Genomic DNA, 21,402 nt, shown 5'->3' with positions numbered 1-21,402 from the left:
TACTACTAGAACCATTCCACCCTTACTACTAGAAACCATTCTCTACCCTTACTCCTATCAACCTTGCCTACCCTACTCCTAGAATCATTCCTACCTCTACTCCTAGAAACATTCCTACCCTTACTCCTAGAACCACTCCTACCTCTACTCCTAGAAAGCATTCCTACCCTTACTCCTAGAAACCACTCCTACCTTTCTCATAGAAACCATTCCTACCTTACTCCTAGAAACCACATCCTACCTCTACTCCTAGAAACCATTCCTACCCTTACTCTTAGAAACCATTCCTACCCTTACTACTAGAACCATTCCTACCCTTACTCCTATAAATCATTCCTACCCCTTTCTCCTAGAAACCTTCCTACCCTTACTATCTAGAAACCATTCCTACCCTTACTCCTAGACACCACTCCTACCCTTACTCCTAGAAACCAACTCCTACCCTTACTACTAGAAACCATTCCTACCCTTACTACTAGAAACCACTCCTACCTCTACTCCTAGAAATCATTCCTCCCTTACTACTAGAACCACTCCTACCCTACTCCTAGAACCACTCCTACCTCTCTCCTTAAACAATTCCTACCCTTACTCCTAGAAACCCTCCTACCTCTACTCCGAACAATCCTACCCTATCTCTAGAAACCATTCCACCCTTACTCCTATGAAACCACTCCCTACCTCTTACCCTTCTCTAGAAACCCCTACCTACCTCTACTCCTAAACCATTCTCCCTTCTCCTAGAACCATCTCCTACCCTTACTCCTAGAAACACTCCTACCTATTCTTGAAACCCACTCCCTACCTACTACTCCTAGAAACCACTCCTACCTCTACTCCTAGAAACCATTCCTACTCTACTCCTAGAAACCATTCCTACCTTACTCCTAAAACCATTCCTACCTCTATCCTAAAAACCTTCCTACCCTTACTCCTAGAAACCATTCCTACCCTACTTACTAGAAACCATTCTACCCTTACTACTAGAAACCATTCCTACCCTTACTCCTAGAAACCACTCCTACCCTTACTACGAAACCATTCCTACCCTTACTCCTAGAATCCACTCCCTACCTCTACTCCTAGAAACAATTTCTACCCTTACTCCTAGAAACCAAATCCTACCTCTACTCCTAAAACCACTCCTACCCTTACTCCTAGAAACCACTCCTACCTCTACTCCTAGAAACCACTCCTACCCTTACTCCTAGAAACCACTCCTACTCTACTCCTAGAAACCATTCCTACCCTTACTCCTAAAACCATTCCTACCCTTACTACTAAAACCATTCCTACCCTTACTCCTAGAAATCATTCCTACCTCTACTCCTAGAAACAATTCCTACCCTTACTCCTAGAAACCACTCCTACCTCTACTCCTAGAAACCATTCCTACCCTTACTACTAGAACCATTCCTACCCTTACTCCTAGAAACCATTCCTACTCTACTCATAGAAACCATTCCTACCCTACTACTAGAAACCACTCTACCCTTTCTCCTAGAAACCATTCCTACCCTTACTACTAGAAACCATTCCTACCCTTACTCCTAGAAACCATTTTCCTACCTCTACTCCTAGAACCATTCCTACCCTACTCATAGAAACCATTCCTACCTCTACTCCTAGAAACCATTCCTACCTCTACTCCTAAAATCATTCCTACCCTTACTCCTAGAAACCACTCCTACCTACTTACTCCTAGAAACCATTCCTACCCTTACTCCTAGAAACCATTCATACCCTTACTCCTAGAAACCATTCCTACCTCTACTCTAGAAACCATTCCTACCTCTACTACTAGAAACCACTCCTACCCTTACTCCTAGAAACCATTCCACCCTTACTCCTAGAAACCATTCCTACCCTTACTCCTAGAAACCATTCCTACCTCTACTCCTAGAAACCATTCCTACCTCTACTCCTAGAAACCATTCCTACCTCTACTCCTAGAAATCATTCCTACCCTTACTACTAGAACCACTCCTACCCTTACTACTTAGAAACCATTCCTACCCTTACTCCTAGAAACCACTCCTACTCTACTCCTAGAAACCACTCCTACCCTTACTCCTAAACCATTCCTACCCTTACTCCTAGACCCATTCCTACCCTTACTCCTAGAAACCACTCCTTAGAACCACTCCTATAAACACTCCTAGAACTTACTACTTAGAAACCTTCCTACCCTTACTCCTAGAAACCACTCACTACCTCTACTACTCCTAGAAACCACTTCCTCTACCCTTACTCCTAGAAACCACTCCTGACCCTACTCTACTACTAGAAACCATTCCTACCCTTACTCCTAGAAACCATCCTACCCCTACTCCTAGAAACCATTCCTACCCTTACTCCTAGAAACCACTCCTACCCTTACTCCTAGAAACCATTCCTACCCTTACTCCTAGAAACCACTCCTACCCTTACTACTGAAACCATTCCTACCCTTACTACTAGAAACCATTCCTACCCTTACTCCTAGAAACCATTCCTACCCTTACTCCTAGAAATCATTCCTACCTCTACTCCTAGAACATTCCTTCCCTACCCTTACTCCGAAACCACTCCTACCTCTACTCCTAGAAACCATTCCTACCCTTACTCCTAGAAACCACTCCTACCTTTACTCATAGAAACCATTCATACCCTTACTCCTAGAAACCATTCCTACCTCTACTCCTAGAAACCATATCCTACCCTTACTCTTAGAACCATTCCTACCCTTACTACTAGAAACCATTCCTACCCTTACTCCTATAAATCATTCCTACCCTTACTCCTAGAAACCATTCCTACCCTTACTACTAGAAACCATTCCTACCCTTACTCCTAGAAACCATTCCTACCTCTACTCCTAGAAACCATTCCTACCCTTACTCCTAGAAACCATTCCTACCCTTACTCCTAGAAACCATTCCTACCCTTACTCCTAGAAACCATTCCTACCTCTACTCCTAGAAAACCATTCCTACCTCTACTCCTAGAAAATCATTCCTACCCTTACTCCTAGAAACCATTCCTACCCTTACTCCTAGAAACCATTCCTACCTCTACTCCTAGAAACCATTCCTACTCTTACTCCTAGAAACCACTCCTACCTCTACTCCTAGAAAACCATTCCTACCTCTACTCCTAGAAACCATTCCTACCTCTACTCCTAAAAACCATTCCTACCCTTACTCCTAGAAAACCATTCCTACCCTTACTACTAGAAACCATTCCCTACCTCTACCTACCTAGAAACCATTCCTACCCTTACTACTAGAAACCAGCTACCTACTCCTAGAAATCACTCCTAACCTCTACTCCTAGAAACATTCCTACCCTTACTCCTAGAAATCACTCCTACCTCTACTCCTAGAAACAATTCCTACCCTTACTCCTAGAAACCACTCCTACCTCTACTCCTAGAAACCACTCCTACCCTTACTCCTAGAAACCACTCCTACCTCTACTCCTAGAAACCACTCCTACCCTTACTCCTAGAAACCACTCCTACCTCTACTCCTAGAAACCATTCCTACCCTTACTCCTAGAAACCATTCCTACCCTTACTACTAGAAACCATTCCTACCCTTACTCCTAGAAATCATTCCTACCTCTACTCCTAGAAACAATTCCTACCCTTACTCCTAGAAACCACTCCTACCTCTACTCCTAGAAACCATTCCTACCCTTACTACTAGAAACCATTCCTACCCTTACTCCTAGAAACCATTCCTACCTCTACTCATAGAAACCATTCCTACCCTTACTACTAGAAACCACTCCTACCCTTTCTCCTAGAAACCATTCCTACCCTTACTACTAGAAACCATTCCTACCCTTACTCCTAGAAACCATTCCTACCTCTACTCCTAGAAACCATTCCTACCTCTACTCATAGAAACCATTCCTACCTCTACTCCTAGAAACCATTCCTACCTCTACTCCTAGAAATCATTCCTACCCTTACTCCTAGAAACCACTCCTACCCTTACTCCTAGAAACCATTCCTACCCTTACTCCTAGAAACCATTCATACCCTTACTCCTAGAAACCATTCCTACCTCTACTCCTAGAAACCATTCCTACCTCTACTACTAGAAACCACTCCTACCCTTACTCCTAGAAACCATTCCTACCCTTACTCCTAGAAACCATTCCTACCCTTACTCCTAGAAACCATTCCTACCTCTACTCCTAGAAACCATTCCTACCTCTACTCCTAGAAACCATTCCTACCTCTACTCCTAGAAATCATTCCTACCCTTACTACTAGAAACCACTCCTACCCTTACTACTAGAAACCATTCCTACCCTTACTCCTAGAAACCACTCCTACTTCTACTCCTAGAAACCACTCCTACCCTTACTCCTAGAAACCATTCCTACCCTTACTCCTAGAAACCATTCCTACCCTTACTCCTAGAAACCACTCCTACCCTTACTCCTAGAAACCACTCCTAACCTTACTATTAGAAACCATTCCTACCCTTACTCCTAGAAACCACTCCTACCTCTACTCCTAGAAACCATTCCTACCCTTACTCCTAGAAACCACTCCTACCCTTACTCCTAGAAACCACTCCTACCCTTACTACTAGAAACCATTCCTACCCTTACTCCTAGAAACCACTCCTACCCTTACTCCTAGAAACCATTCCTACCCTTACTCCTAGAAACCACTCCTACCCTTACTCCTAGAAACCATTCCTACCCTTACTCCTAGAAACCACTCCTACCCTTACTACTAGAAACCATTCCTACCCTTACTACTAGAAACCATTCCTACCCTTACTCCTAGAAACCATTCCTACCCTTACTCCTAGAAATCATTCCTACCTCTACTCCTAGAAACAATTCCTACCCTTACTCCTAGAAACCACTCCTACCTCTACTCCTAGAAACCATTCCTACCCTTACTCCTAGAAACCACTCCTACCTTTACTCATAGAAACCATTCATACCCTTACTCCTAGAAACCATTCCTACCTCTACTCCTAGAAACCATATCCTACCCTTACTCTTAGAAACCATTCCTACCCTTACTACTAGAAACCATTCCTACCCTTACTCCTATAAATCATTCCTACCCTTACTCCTAGAAACCATTCCTACCCTTACTACTAGAAACCATTCCTACCCTTACTCCTAGAAACCATTCCTACCTCTACTCCTAGAAACCATTCCTACCCTTACTCCTAGAAACCATTCCTACCCTTACTCCTAGAAACCATTCCTACCCTTACTCCTAGAAACCATTCCTACCTCTACTCCTAGAAACCATTCCTACCTCTACTCCTAGAAATCATTCCTACCCTTACTACTAGAAACCATTCCTACCCTTACTCCTAGAAACCATTCCTACCTCTACTCCTAGAAACCATTCCTACTCTTACTCCTAGAAACCACTCCTACCTCTACTCCTAGAAACCACTCCTACCCTTACTCCTAGAAACCATTCCTACCCTTACTCCTAGAAACCATTCCTACCCTTACTCCTAGAAACCACTCCTACCCTTACTACTAGAAACCATTCCTACCCTTACTCCTAGAAACCACTCCTACCTCTACTCCTAGAAACCACTCCTACCCTTACTCCTAGAAACCACTCCTACCTCTACTCCTAGAAACCATTCCTACCCTTACTCCTAGAAACCATTCCTACCTCTACTACTAGAAACCATTCCTACCCTTACTCCTAGAAACCATTCCTACCCTTACTCCTAGAAACCATTCCTACCCTTACTCCTAGAAACCATTCCTACCCTTACTCCTAGAAACCATTCCTACCTCTACTCCTAGAAACCATTCCTAGCCTTACTCCTAGAAACCATTCCTACCTCTACTCCTAGAAACCATTCCTACCCTTACTCCTAGAAACCATTCCTACCTCTACTCCTAGAAACCACTCCTACCCTTACTCCTAGAAACCATTCCTACCCTTACTACTAGAAACCATTCCTACCCTTACTCCTAGAAACCACTCCTACCCTTACTACAGAAACCATTCCTACCCTTACTCCTAGAAACCATTCCTACCCTTACTCCTAGAAACCATTCCTACCCTTACTACTAGAAACCATTCCTACCCTTACTCCTAGAAACCACTCCTACCCTTACTCCTAGAAACCATTCCTACCCTTACTACTAGAAACCACTCCTACCCTTACTCCTAGAAACCATTCCTACCCTTACTCCTAGAAACCATTCATACCCTTACTCCTAGAAACCATTCCTACCTCTACTCCTAGAAACCATTCCTACCCTTACTCCTAGAAACCATTCCTACCTCTACTCCTAGAAACCACTCCTACCTCTACTCCTAGAAACCATTCCTACCCTTACTCCTAGAAACCATTCCTACCCTTACTCCTAGAAACCATTCCTACCCTTACTCCTAGAAACCATTCCTACCCTTACTCCTAGAAACCACTCCTACCCTTACTCCTAGAAACCATTCCTACCTCTACTCCTAGAAACCATTCCTACCCTTACTCCTAGAAACCATTCCTACCTCTACTCCTAGAAACCACTCCTACCTCTACTCCTAGAAACCATTCCTACCCTTACTCCTAGAAACCATTCCTACCCTTACTCCTAGAAACCACTCCTACCTCTACTCCTAGAAACCATTCCTACCCTTACTCCTAGAAACCATTCCTACCCTTACTCCTAGAAACCACTCCTACCTCTACTCCTAGAAACCATTCCTACCCTTACTCCTAGAAACCATTCCTACCTCTACTCCTAGAAACCATTCCTACCCTTACTCCTAGAAACCATTCCTACCCTTACTCCTAGAAACCATTCCTACCTCTACTCCTAGAAACCATTCCTACCTCTACTCATAGAAACCATTCCTACCTCTACTCCTAGAAACCATTCCTACCCTTACTCCTAGAAACCATTCCTACCCTTACTCCTAGAAACCATTCCTACCCTTACTCCTAGAAACCATTCCTACCTCTACTCCTAGAAACCATTCCTACCTCTACTCATAGAAACCATTCCTACCTCTACTCCTAGAAACCATTCCTACCCTTACTCCTAGAAACCATTCCTACCCTTACTCCTAGAAACCATTCCTACCCTTACTCCTAGAAACCATTCCTACCCTTACTCCTAGAAACCATTCCTACCTCTACTCCTAGAAACCATTCCTACCTCTACTCCTAGAAACCATTCCTACCTCTACTCATAGAAACCATTCCTACCTCTACTCCTAGAAACCATTCATACCCTTACTCCTAGAAACCATTCCTACCTCTACTCCCAGAAACCATTCCTACCCTTACTCCTAGAAACCACTCCTACCCTTACTACTAGAAACCACTCCTACCTCTACTCCTAGAAACCACTCCTACCCTTACTCCCAGAAACCACGTGTTTATCTAATGACAGGCATGCCTTTGTGTTCATCACTTTGCATCATGGGAAGGTTGTTGGCAGTTTCCCATTGTACATTGTCAGTTTCGAATGTTAGATTCATGATTCAGTACTCTAGCCAAACTGGCTCTAATCTACATTGGAAAGATAGTCAAATAATGGGAGACTACTTTCCCAAAAGTATGTGGAAACCTGCAACATCTCATTCCAAAATAATGGGCATTAATATGGAGTTGGTCCCCCCTTTGCTGCTATAACAAACTCCACTCTTTTTTTTTTTTTTCCTCCACCTTTATTTAACCAGGTAGGCAAATTGAGAACACGTTCTCATTTACAATTGCGACCTGGCCAAGATAAAGCAAAGCAGTTCGACACATACAACAACACATAGTTACACATGGAGTAAAACAAACATACAGTCAATAATACAGTGAAAAATAAGTCTATATACAATGTGAGCAAGTGAGGTGAGATAAGGGAGGTGAAGGCAAACAAAATATATATATAAATAAAAAAATATATAAAAAAGGCCATGGTGGCGAAGTAAATACAATATAGCAAGTAAAAAAACACTGGAATGTTTGGTTTGCAGTGGAAGAAAGTGCAAAGTAGAGATAGAAATAATGGGGTGCAAAGGAGCAAAATAAATAAATAAATACAGTAGGTAAAGAGGTAGTTGTTTGGGCTAAATTATAGATGGGCTATGTACAGGTGCAGTAATCTATGAGCTGCTCTGACAGCTGGTGCTTAAAGCTAGTGAGGGAGATAAGTGTTTCCAGTTTCAGAGATTTTTGTAGTTCGTTCCAGTCATTGGCAGCAGAGAACTGGAAGGAGAGGCGGCCAAAGGAAGAATTGGTTTTGGGGGTGACCAGAGAGATATACCTGCTGGAGCGCGTGCTACAGGTAGGTGCTGCTATGGTGACCAGCGAGCTGAGATAAGGGGGGACTTTACCTAGCAGGGTCTTGTAGATGACCTGGAGCCAGTGGGTTTGGCGACGAGTATGAAGCGAGGGCCAGCCAACGAGAGTGTACAGGTCGCAGTGGTGGGTAGTATATGGGGCTTTGGTGACAAAACGGATGGCACTGTGATAGACTGCATCCAATTTATTGAGTAGGGTTTTGGAGGCTATTTTGTAAATGACATCACCGAAGTCGAGGATTGGTAGGATGGTCAGTTTTACAAGGGTATGTTTGGCAGCATGAGTGAAGGATGCTTTGTTGCGGAATAGAAAGCCAATTCTAGATTTAACTTTGGATTGGAGATGTTTGATGTGAGTCTGGAAGGAGAGTTTACAGTCTAACCAGACACCTAGGTATTTGTAGTTGTCCACATATTCTAAGTCAGAGCCGTCCAGAGTAGTGATGTTGGACAGGCGGGCAGGTGCAGGCAGCGATCGGTTGAAGAGCATGCATTTAGTTTTACTTGTATTTAAGAGCAGTTGGAGGCCACGGAAGGAGAGTTGTATGGCATTGAAGCTCGCCTGGAGGGTTGTTAACACAGTGTCAAAAGAAGGGCCAGAAGTATACAGAATAGTGTCGTCTGCGTAGAGGTGGATCAGAGACTCACCAGCAGCAAGAGCGACATCATTGATGTATACAGAGAAGAGAGTCGGTCCAAGAATTGAACCCTGTGGCACCCCCATAGAGACTGCCAGAGGTCCGGACAACAGACCCTCCGATTTGACACACTGAACTCGATCAGAGAAGTAGTTGGTGAACCAGGCGAGGCAATCATTAGAGAAACCAAGGCTGTCGAGTCTGCCGATGAGGATGTGGTGATTGACAGAGTCAAAAGCCTTGGCCAGGTCAATGAATACGGCTGCACAGTATTGTTTCCTATCGATGGCGGTTAAGATATCGTTTAGGACCTGGAGCGTGGCTGAGATGCACCCATGACCAGCTCTGAAACCAGATTGCATAGCGGAGAAGGTACGGTTGGATTCGAAATGGTCGGTAATCTGTTTGTTAACTTGGCTTTCGAAAACCTTAGAAAGACAGGGTAGGATAGATATAGGTCTGTAGCAGTTTGGGTCTAGAGTGTCACCCCCTTTGAAGAGGGGGATGACCGCGGCAGCTTTCCAATCTTTGGGAATCTCAGACGATACGAAAGAGAGGTTGAACAGGCTAGTAATAGGGGTTGCAACAATTTCGGCAGATCATTTTAGAAAGAGAGGGTCCAGATTGTCTAGCCCGGTTGATTTGTAAGGGTCCAGATTTTGCAGCTCTTTCAAAACATCAGCTATCTGGATTTGGGTAAAGGAGAAATGGTGGGGGCTTTGGCGGGTTGCTGTGGAGGGTGCAGGGCAATTTACCGGGGTAGGGGTAGCCAGGTGGAAAGCATGGCCAGCCGTAGAGAAATGCTTATTGAAATTCTCAATTATAGTGGATTTATCGGTGGTGACAGTGATTCCTAGCCACAGAGCAGTGGGCAGCTGGGAGGAGGTACTCTTATTCTCTATGGACTTTACAGTGTCCCAGAACTTTTTTGAGTTAGTACTACAGGATGCAAATTTCTGTTTGAAAAAGCTAGCCTTAGCTTTCCTAACTGCCTGTGTATATTTGTTCCTAACTTCCCTGAAAAGTTGCATATCACGGGGGCTATTCGATGCTAATGCAGAACGCTACAGGATGTTTTTGTGCTGGTCAAGGGCAGACAGGTCTGGAGTGAACCAAGGACTATATCTATTCCTAGTTCTAAATTGTTTGAATGGGGCATGCTTATTTAAGATGGTGAGGAAGGCACTTTTAAAGAATAGCCAGGCATCATCTACTGACGGGATGAGGTCAATGTCATTCCAGGATACCCGGGCCAGGTCGATTAGAAAGGCCTGCTCGCAGAAGTGTTTTAGGGAGTGTTTGACAGTGATGAGGGGTGGTCGTTTGGTCGCAGACCCATTACGGATGCAGGCAATGAGGCAGTGATCGTTGAGATCTTGATTAAAAACAGCAGAGGTGTATTTGGAGTTAGAATGACATCTATGAGGGTGCCCGTGTTTACGGATTTGGAGTTGTACCTGGTAGGTTCATTGATAATTTGTGTGAGATTGAGGGCATCAAGCTTGGATTGTAGGATGGCCGGGGTGTTAAGCATGTCCCAGTTTAGGTCACCTAGTAACACGAGCTCAGAAGATAGATGGGGGGCAATCAATATTCATATGGTATCGAGGGCACAGCTGGGGGCAGAGGGAGGTCTATAGCAAGCGGCAACAGTGAGAGACTTGTTTCTGGAAAGGTGAATTTTTAGAAGTAGAAGCTCGAATTGTTTGGGTACAGACTTGGACAGTAATACAGAACTCTGCAGGCAATCTTTGCAGTAGATTGCAACACCGCCCCCTTTGGCAGTTTTATCTTGGCGGAAAATGTTGTAGTTAGCGATGGAAATTTCAGGGTTTTTGGTGGTCTTCCTAAGCCAGGATTCAGACACGGCTAAGACATCCGGGTTGGCAGAGTGTGCTAAAGCAGCGAGTAAAACAAACTTAGGGAGTAGGCTTCTAATGTTAAAATGCATGAAACCAAAGCTTTTACGGTTACAGAAGTCAACAAATGAGAGCACGTGGGGAGTGGAGCTAGGCACTGCAGGACCTGGATTAACCTCTCTATCACCAGAGGAACAGAGGAGAAGTAGGATAAGGGTACGGCTAAATGCTATACGAACTGGCCGTCTAGCACGTTCGGAACAGAGAGTAAAAGGAGCAGGTTTGTGGGCACGATAACATAGATTCAAGGCATAGTGTACAGACAAAGGTAAGGTAGGATGTGAGTACGTTGGAGGTAAACCTAGGCATTGAGTAATGATGAGAGAATATATATATACTGTATATATATATTTTTTTTTTATACACTTGCAAACATTCTAAAAACTTGTTTTTGCATTGTCACTTTGTGGTACTGTGTGTAGATTGATGAGGGGAAAAGTTAATTTAATCAATTTTAGAAAAAGCTGTAACGTAACAAAATGGAGAAAAAGTCAAGGGGTCTGAATACTTTCTGAATGCATTGTATCCAATGCTGGTGACAAACCCCAATGTCCCCTCTGGGGATAAATAAAGTTAAGTCAAACATACTTTGCAGGTTGGTGCTGAAGTCGGCGGGGCTGCTGTAGCGACCGTACCCGGCCACCGTGCGGGCCCGGACCTGGACCACGTATGGCGTGCCGGCCTTCAGCCCCTCGATGCGGGCAGAACTCCTTTGAGCGGTCATGGTGTGGGCAATGGCTTCTCCCTGGTCCTGCAAAAACCAAACGCACACGGAACGGTTTAGAAATACATCAGAAAACAAACTACATTTCCTCATTCATCATTATCATCCGTATTCATCGCCTTCCCCACAACCCACTGTGTGGCGCATGCCGCGTCCAACAAATCTTCCCAAACAGACGGAGAATGGCAGCACGAGGCATAAGAGAGCTTTAAATCATCGACTACAACAGGACAACAAACAGATAGAGATACACTGAGAGACTTTGTTCTCTCCTCAGGTAGGCCAATCCACATGGACCTCCCCCCTTGTGTAGGTTATGGTAGCAGTCAGAGACACTTCAACTTTATAAAAGGAGGTCGGGGGGTGAACAAAAAGAAATGCTGAGGATATTGGGAGGGGACCAAAGGAAGGAAAGAAAGACAGAAAGACAGAGGGAAACGATTAAGGCTTTTGCCGGAACGGTTGTTGTTGAGGTGAATGGGGTAATATTATTTATGCAAAAATAAGACTTGTGAAATAGGATGTGGATATAAGAAGTGATGACTTACGTTGTTGCTTACCTTCTCATGGTACTTAATCTCATAATCCAGAATGATTCCGTTGGGTTTTTCAGGGGGCAGCCAGGAGAGACTCATGGTGCTTGCTGTGGCCCCCATCAGGTGAACTGTAGGTACTGCAGATGGAGCTGTGAGAGCGGGGCACAGGGAAGACAAAATGGATGTTAATTCACTGCTAGTATCCACCTCTTCTCCTCCTAGTATCCACCTCTTCTCCTTCTGGTATCCACCTCTTCTCCTCCTGGTATCCACCTCTTCTCCTCCGGGTATCCACCTCTTCTCTCCTCTTCTCTTAATGATCGGTTATGAAAAGCCAACTGACATTTATTCCTGATTTATTATTTGACCATGCTTGTCATTTATGAACATTTTGAAAATCTTGGCTCTCTCTAATTTTCTCCTTCTCTCTTTCTTTCTCTCTCTCGGAGGACCTGAGCCCTAGGACCATACGTCAGGACTACCGGGCATGTTGACTCCTTGCTGTCCCCAGTCCACCTGGCCTTGCTGCTATTCCAGTTTCAACTGTTCTGCCTGCGGTTATGGAACCGCCACCTGTCCCAGACCTGCTGTTTTCAACTCTTAATGATCGGCTATGAAAAGCCAACTGAAAATTATTCATGATTATTATTTGACCATGCTTGTCACTTATGAACATTTTGAACATCTTGGCATAGTTCTGTTATAATCTCCACCCGGCACAGCCAGAAGAGGACTGGCCACCCCTCATAGCCTGGTTCCTCTCTAGGTTTCTTCCTAGGTTTTGGCCTTTCTAGGGAGTTTTTCCTAGCCACCGTGCTTCTACACCTGCATTGCTTGCTGTTTGGGGTTTTAGGCTGGGTTTCTGTACAGCACTTCGAGATATTAGCTGATGTACGAAGGGCTATATAAAATAAACTTGATTGATTGATTGATTCTCCTCCTAGTATCCACCTCTTCTCCTTCTGGTATCCACCTCTTCTCCTCCTGGTATCCACCTCTTCTCCTCCTGGTATCCACCTCTTCTCCTCCTGGTATCCACCTCTTCTCCTCCGGGTATCCACCTCTTCTCCTTCTGGTATCCACCTCTTCTCCTTCTGGTATCCACCTCTTCTCCTCCGGGTATCCACCTCTTCTCCTTCTGGTATCCACCTCTTCTCCTTCTGGTATCCACCTCTTCTCCTCCGGGTATCCACCTCTTCTCCTTCTGGTATCCACCTCTTCTCTTCCGGGTATCCATCTCTTCTCCTCCGGGTATCCATCTCTTCTCCTCCTGGTATCCACCTCTTCTCCTCCTGGTATCCACCTCTTCTCCTCCTGGTATCCACCTCTTCTCCTCCTGGTATCCACCTCTTCTCCTCCGGGTATCCACCTCTTCTCCTCCGGGTATCCACCTCTTCTCCTCCTGGTATCCACCTCTTCTACTTCTGGTATCCACCTCTTCTCCTCCAGGTATCCACCTCTTCTCCTCCGGGTATCCACCTCTTCTCCTCCGGGTATCCACCTCTTCTCCTCATGGTATCCACCTCTTCTCCTCCTGGTATCCACCTCTTGTCCTCTGGGTATCCACCTCTTCCTTCCATTCCTTCCTGTATCATTGCACCCCCCCCCCCCCCCCCCCCCCCCACACACACACTCTGTTTCTCCCTCTATCCCTCCAATACTTTTTGTTAAAAGGTTTCTAATCCCCTAGTTCGGTACTTTGATCCTTTCACGTGGAGCTCCTTTCTTCCTCTTGTCTTTGTCACCCCCACCACCACAGACCTCCCCCTCTCTCTCTCCGCTTCCCCTCTCTTCCTCTCTCTCTCCCTCTCCCCCCCCCTCTGTCACTCCCCCCTTCTCTCTATCTCTCCACCCTTCTCTCTCTCTCTCCTCCTCTTTCTTCAAAAGCCCAAAACCCCATCCCCATGTAGTAGCCTACCACCAGCCACCCATCACTTCCTGAAAAACTCCAACCTCTCCCCACAGACAATACTCCCTGGGCAAATTCCCCGGTCACTCTAGCCTGAGGATTAAGGGGCCTAGGGGCCTCCTCCTGGCCAAGACACTGGGGAGTAACTGGTCACCATGGTGGGCTGGGCCCCCCACACTAACCTGTAACCATGGTGGGCTGAGCCCCACACTAACCTGTAACCATGGTGGGCTGGGCCGCACACTAACCTGTAACCATGGTGGGCTGAGCCCCACACTAACCTGTAACCATGGTGGGCTGGGCCCCACACCGACCTGTAACCATGGTGGGCTGGGCCGCACACTAACCTGTAACCATGGTGGGCTGAGCCCCACACTAACCTGTAACCATGGTGGGCTGGGCCGCACACTAACCTGTAACCATGGTGGGCTGAGCCCCACACTAACCTGTAACCATGGTGTGCTGAGCCCCACACACTAACCTGTAACCATGGTGGGCTGAGCCCCACACTAACCTGTAACCATGGTGGGCTGAGCCCCACACTAACCTGTAACCATGGTGGGCTGAGCCGCACACTAACCTGTAACCATGGTTGGCTGAGCCCCACACACTAACCTGTAACCATGGTGGGCTGAGCCCCACACACTAACCTGTAACCATGGTCGGCTGGGCCCCACACTAACCTGTAACCATGGTGGGCTGGGCCCCACACTAACCTTTAACCATGGTGGGCTGAGCCCCACACACTAACCTGTAACCATGGTGGTCTGGGCCCCAAACTAACCTGTAACCATAGTGGGCTGAGCCCCACACTAACCTGTAACCATGGTGGGCTGGGCCCCCCACACTAACCTGTAACCATGGTGGGCTGGGCCCTCCACACTAACCTGTAACCATGGTGGGCTGGGCCCCACACTAACCTGTAACCATGGTGGGGTGGGCCCCACACTAACCTGTAACCATGGTGGGCTGGGCCGGACACTAACCTGTAACCATGGTGGGCTGAGCCCCACACTAACCTGTAACCATGGTGGGCTGAGCCATACACACTAACCTGTAACCATGGTGGGCTTGGCCGCACACTAACCTGTAACCATGGTGGGCTGGGCCCCACACTACCTGTAACCATGGTGGGCTGAGCCGCACACTAACCTGTAACCATGGTGGGCTGGGCCGCACACTAACCTGTAACCATGGTGGGCTGAGCCGCACACTAACCTGTAACCAAGGTGGGCTGAGCCCCCCACACTAACCTGTAACCATGGTGGGCTGGGCCCCACACTAACCTGTAACCATGGTCGGCTGGGCCGCACACTAACCTGTAACCATGGTGGGCTGAGCCCCACACTAACCTGTAACCATGGTGTGCTGAGCCCCACACACTAACCTGTAACCATGGTGGGCTGAGCCCCACACTAACCTGTAACCATGGTGGGCTGAGCCCCACACTAACCTGTAACCATGGTGGGCTGAGCCGCACACTAACCTGTAACCATGGTTGGCTGAGCCCCACACACTAACCTGTAACCATGGTGGGCTGAGCCCCACACACTAACCTGTAACCATGGTGGGCTGGGCCCCACACTAACCTGTAACCATGGTGGGCTGAGCCCCCCACACTAACCTGTAACCATGGTCGGCTGGGCCCCACACTAACCTGTAACCATGGTGGGCTGGGCCCCACACTAACCTTTAACCATGGTGGGCTGAGCCCCACACACTAACCTGTAACCATGGTGGTCTGGGCCCCAAACTAACCTGTAACCATAGTGGGCTGAGCCCCACACTAACCTGTAACCATGGTGGGCTGGGCCCCCCACACTAACCTGTAACCATGGTGGGCTGGGCCCTCCACACTAACCTGTAACCATGGTGGGCTGGGCCCCACACTAACCTGTAACCATGGTGGGCTGGGCCCCACACTAACCTGTAACCATGGTGGGCTGGGCCGGACACTAACCTGTAACCATGGTGGGCTGAGCCCCACACTAACCTGTAACCATGGTGGGCTGAGCCGCACACTAACCTGTAACCATGGTGGGCTGGGCCGCACACTAACCTGTAACCATGGTGGGCTGAGCCGCACACTAACCTGTAATCAAGGTGGGCTGAGCCCCCCACACTAACCTGTAACCATGGTGGGCTGGGCCCCACACTAACCTGTAACCATGGTGAGCTGGGCCCCACACTAACCTGTAACCATGGTGGGCTGGGCCCCACACTAACCTGTAACCATGGTCGGCTGGGCCCCCCACACTAACCTGTAACCATGGTGGGCTGGGCCCCACACTAACCTGTAACCATGGTGGGCTGGGCCCCACACTAACCTGTAACCATGGTGGGCTGAGCCCCACACTAACCTGTAACCATGGTGGGCTGAGCCCCCCACACTAACCTGTAACCATGGTGGGCTGGGCCCTCCACACTAACCTGTAACCTTTGGCCCCCCCACACTGGTAGATATCTGCCCCCCTCCTCCTCCCCCCTGACCTGCACTCCTCCGGGGGGTGCACGGTGTTGGACAGGAGTCTCTGTCACCCCTGTGGCCCCCGGTATCTGACCTTTGGGCAACAATGGGGGACTACGGGGCCCGGGGATCCGCGCAGGACCCCCAGGCACAAACAGTGGGTCATTCCCGTTCCTTTCCTTAGGCCTTGAGGAGAAACAGAAGGAATAGGAGGAACAAGGAACACACGACTGTGGAGAAGGAGAATCCGGTCTCTCTGAGCCTGTCTATAGAAAATACTTTACGTAAAGACCCATAGGCAAAAACCAGCTACCCATCAGACCCCAGCTATCGGCCTAAACTAGGGAAAATCCAACATATATCTCTGTCCCTAACGCAACAGACACAGGCCAAACTCAAAACTGTATAACAACGTCCACTTACAGAGCAAGGCAAACTCAATACACACTACCCATTCCACTTAACTCATCATCTATCCCCAAAAGAGGTTTGCCTAGCCTGCATCTTTTCAGATGCATAGAAAAAACTGTATGGGTCTCGGTGGTGCAGATCGCTATGGTGGCCTACCCAGCTAGCACAAAACATTCTGAGAACCATATGTTCAAAGAACGTTTAGAAACATTGTTCTTCTGTGGAATTTCAGTACTGTGTTTGCTACAGGTTTCCTCATGATTCTATTTAAAGTCATGTTCTCAAATTGTATCGAGAATTATTTAAGAACATACATTCCGTTTTCAGAATGTTAAGAAAACTTTCCCTAAAAACCACAAGAAAACTTTTCTAACGTTCTGGGAATATCTAAGAATGTTATTTAAATACATATAATTTCCATTATCAGCAAAAACAAAACTCTCTTTCCTCTATCTTGTTAAGTGTGTTCAGGTGTGTTGGCCATGCCCATTAACTGGCCACACCTGATCTTAATGAGTGCTCATTTCCTTTGAAATGGTGTCTGTTTGAATAGACTAAAATTAACAGCTTTTTATTCGTAAACATGGCATTAGAGCTCCATCCTGGTGGCTTAATGGAACATTTCCATGGACAGAAAATATAAGATTATAGGTTTGAATCTCACTGATGCCGTGTCACAATAAAAATGTATGTTTGCATGATTAATGCCTAAGGAAATTAATGTCCATGTGTCCTGTCTGTGCTTGGAGTTCAAAAAGTTAACATAAAATAAGCTAGCAGTGTTGTTAAAAGTCTTACTGAAACATTCAGTGAAAGTTTTAAGGAAGTTATTAAAAAAACCTTCAAATAACCTATAATTTTGTTCTCAGAACATCAATAAAACCTCCCAGGAAAAGTTTCAAGGAACCAGAGTAAAACGTTCTCAGAACCTCCCTGGAACCAGAGTATAACGTTCTCATATTCTCCCTGGAACCAGAGTAAAACGTTGTCAGAATCTCCCTGGATCCTTAGTAAAACATTCTCAGAACCTCCCTGGATCCATAGTAAAACATTCTCAGAACCTCCCTGGAACCAGAGTAAATGTTCTCAGAACCTCCCTGGAACCAGAGTAAAACATTCTCAGAACCTCCCTGGATCCATAGTAAAACATTCTCAGAACCTCCCTGGAATCATAGTAAAACATTCTCAGAACCTCCCTGGAACCAGAGTAAAATGTTCTCAGAACCTCCCTGGAACCAGAGTAAAATGTTCTCAGAACCTCCCTGGAACCAGATTAAAATGTTCTCAGAACCTCCCTGGAACCAGAGTAAATGTTCTCAGATCCTCCCTGGAACCAGATTAAAATGTTCTCAGAACCTCCCTGGAACCATAGTAAAACGTTCTCAGAACCTCCCTGCAACCTAAAAATAAACATTCCCAGAAGAGGTGAAATTTTCACTTCTGTTCTCAGAATGTTTAAAAATAAACATGATGTTTCACAAGTCAGAAAATATTTTGCTTCGTTCCCCACAATCAATGTGAAACTAGTGGGAAACCAGTTAACAGTGGGTTGATCGCAACAAAATCCAAGGAACCAAATGGGTTAGCTAGGTAGTTACGGAAGATGCCATGGGTTAACAGTGGGTTGATCCTAGTGGGCAGAACACTGCAGGTTGAATGCCGAGTCATACACGAAACACTGCCTCACTGTTGTTATTCGTGGCGGTGTGTGCCAAGTGCTGTGGAAATGTCCTTTGGTAAATGCTCATGTAATTGTTTTTCTTCTTATGCCTCACTTAAAATGCACACCGTACGTAACCCATACTTACAGCGGCTTATGAAATTATTCACCCCCCTTGGCATTTTTTCTATTTTGTTGCCTTACAACCTGGAATTCAAATTTATTTTTGGGGGTTTGTATCTTTTGATTTACACAACATGCCTACCACTTTGAAGAAGCAAAATATGTTTTTATTGTAAAACAAACAAGAAATAAGACACACACAAAAAAACAGAAAACTTGAGTGTGTATAACTATTCACCTGCACAAAGTCAATACTTTGTAGAGCCACCTTTTGCAGCAATTACAGCTGCAAGTCTCTTGGGATATGTCTCTATTAGTTTGGCACATCTAGCCATTGGAATTTTTGCCCATTCTTCAAGGCAGTACTGCTCCAGCTCCTTCAAGTTGGATGGGCTCCGCTGGTGTACAGCAATCTTTAAGTCATACCACAGATTCTCAATTGGATTAAGGTCTGGGCTTTGACTAGGCAATTCCAAGATATATAAATGTTTCCCCTTAAACCAGTTGAGTGTTGCTTTATCAGTATGCTTAGGGTCATTGTCCTGCTGGAAGGTGAACCTCTGTCCCAGTCTCAAATCTCTGGGAGACTGAAACAGGTTTCCCTCAGGAATTTCCCTGTATTTAGTGCAATCCATCATTCCTTCAATTCTGACCAGTTTCCCAGACCCTGCCAATGAAGAACATCCCCATAACATGATGCTACCACCTCCATGCTTCTGGGGATGGTGTTCTCGGGGTGATGAGAGGTGTTGGGTTTGCGCCAGACATAGCTTTTTTCTTAATGGCAAAAAGCAAAATGTTTGTCTCATCTGACCAGAGTACCTCCTTCATATGCTTGGGGAGTCTCCCACATGCCTTTTGGCGAAAACTAAACGTGTTTGCTTATGTTTTTGTTTAAGCAATGGCTTTTTTCTGGCCACTCTTCTGTAAAGCCCAGCTCTGTGGAGTGTACGGGTTAAAGTGGTCCTATGGACAGATACAATCTCCGCTGTGGAGCTTTGCAGCTTCCTAACCTGTCTAGGACTGGGGTGCCGCTAGCGGCACCCCCCCCCCCCCCCACTGAAAAGCCAGGGCGCGAAATTCAAAAAAAAATTTTTTTTTTAATATTTAACTTTCACACATTAACAAGTCCAATACAGCTAATGAAAGATACAGATCGTGTGAATCCAGCCAACATGTCCGATTTTTAAAATGTTTTACAGGGAAGACACAATATGTAAATCTATTAGGTAAACACCTTAGCAAAAGAGACCATTTTTTCTTTGTCCACCAACACCACTAGCTATCACCAATTCGGCTAAACTAAGATATTGATAGCCACTAACCAAGAAAAAACCTCCTCAGATGACAGTCTGATAACATATTTATGGTATAGGATAGGTTTTGTTAGAAAAATGTGAATATTTCAGGTAGATATCGTAGTTTACAATTGCACCCACCGTCACAAATCGACTAGAATAAATAGATAGAGCAACGTGTCTTACCTAATTACTAATCATAAAACATTTCGTAAAAATACACAGCATACACTAATCGAAAGACACAGATCCTGTGAATACAGACAATATTTCAGATTTTCTAAGTGTCTTACAGCGAAAACACAATAAATCGTTATATTAGCATACCACATATGCAAACGTTACCCCAGCATTGATTCTAGCCAAAGAGAGCGCTAACGTCAACATCGCCAAAAGATATTAATTTTTTCACTAACCTTCTCAGAATTCTTCAGATGACACTCCTGTAACATCATATTACAACATACATATACAGTTTTTTCGAAAATGTGGATATTTAGCCACCAAAATCGTGGTTATACAATGAGAAAAGTAGCCGAGCTGGTCAGAAAATGTCGTGCGCCATATTAGACAGTGATCTAGTCGTATACATAAATACTCATAAACGTGACTAAAAAATATAGGGTGGACAGCGATTGATAGACAATTTAATTCTTAATACAATCGCGGAATTACATTTTTTAAATTATCCTTACTTTTCAATACAGTTTGCGCCAAGCGAAGCTACGTCAAAAAAGATGGCGTCCTAAGCCACTAACATTTTTCGACAGAAACACGATTTATCATAATAAATTGTTCCTACTTTGAGCTGTTCTTCCATCAGAATCTTGGGCAAAGAATCCTTTCTTGGGTCTAATCGTCTTTTGGTCGAAAGCTGTTCTCTTGCCATGCAGAAATGCACATTGCGTTTGGCATGAACTGGAACGGTGCCCAGAGATTCACAGTGGCTCAGAAATAAATGTCCCAAAATCGCACTAAACGGATATAAATTGCTATAAAACGCTTTAAATTAACTACCTTATGATGTTTTTAACTCCTATAACGAGTAAAAATATGACCGGAGAAATATAACAGGCTACACTAATGCTTGGAAAAACAGTAGGTCGGTATCCTCCGCGCGCATGACGCACCTAGAAAAGAGGTCCTACCTACAGGATTTTTTCATTTATAGTGGCTGTGATTGGGCAATCGATACCATTCAAAGCGTCATCACGTAAAGGCATCCAGGGGAAGACGTAAGCAGTGTCCGTATACTCATAGGAATAACAGTGGCCTTAAAACTGACTCCAGAACAGGGGCCAAAATGTGTGAAATCTGACTCCATGTCAGGGAAATTGCTGTAGAATGAGTTCTGTTCCACTTAGAGACAAAATTTCAACGGCTATAGAAACTATAGACTGTTTTCTATCCAATAATAATAATAA

The 21,402-nt window shown here is 45.5% G+C and overlaps 2 protein-coding genes across 2 annotated transcripts in view; both read right to left on the bottom strand.

Annotated features, from left to right (window-relative positions):
- Window positions 1-21,402, bottom strand: part of nme7 (NME/NM23 family member 7) — a 1,076,771-nt gene that overhangs the window by 46,804 nt on the left and 1,008,565 nt on the right. The gene's annotated exons all lie outside the window — the stretch shown is intronic.
- Window positions 1-21,402, bottom strand: part of ephb3b (eph receptor B3b) — a 43,492-nt gene that overhangs the window by 3,981 nt on the left and 18,109 nt on the right. Inside the window, exons 5-6 of the mRNA XM_039000695.1 lie at window positions 12,135-12,259; window positions 11,439-11,601 (exon numbers count right to left, since the gene is read on the bottom strand). Of these exons, the coding sequence (XP_038856623.1) occupies window positions 11,439-11,601; window positions 12,135-12,259 (288 nt within the window). The remainder of the gene's footprint in view (window positions 1-11,438; window positions 11,602-12,134; window positions 12,260-21,402) is intronic.

Source organism: Salvelinus namaycush, chromosome 9, assembly GCF_016432855.1.
Source record: "Salvelinus namaycush isolate Seneca chromosome 9, SaNama_1.0, whole genome shotgun sequence".
Classification (NCBI taxonomy): Eukaryota; Metazoa; Chordata; class Actinopteri; order Salmoniformes; family Salmonidae; genus Salvelinus; species Salvelinus namaycush.
Note: the sequence above shows the minus strand (reverse complement) of the source record. Positions and strands in the feature narration are given on the sequence as shown.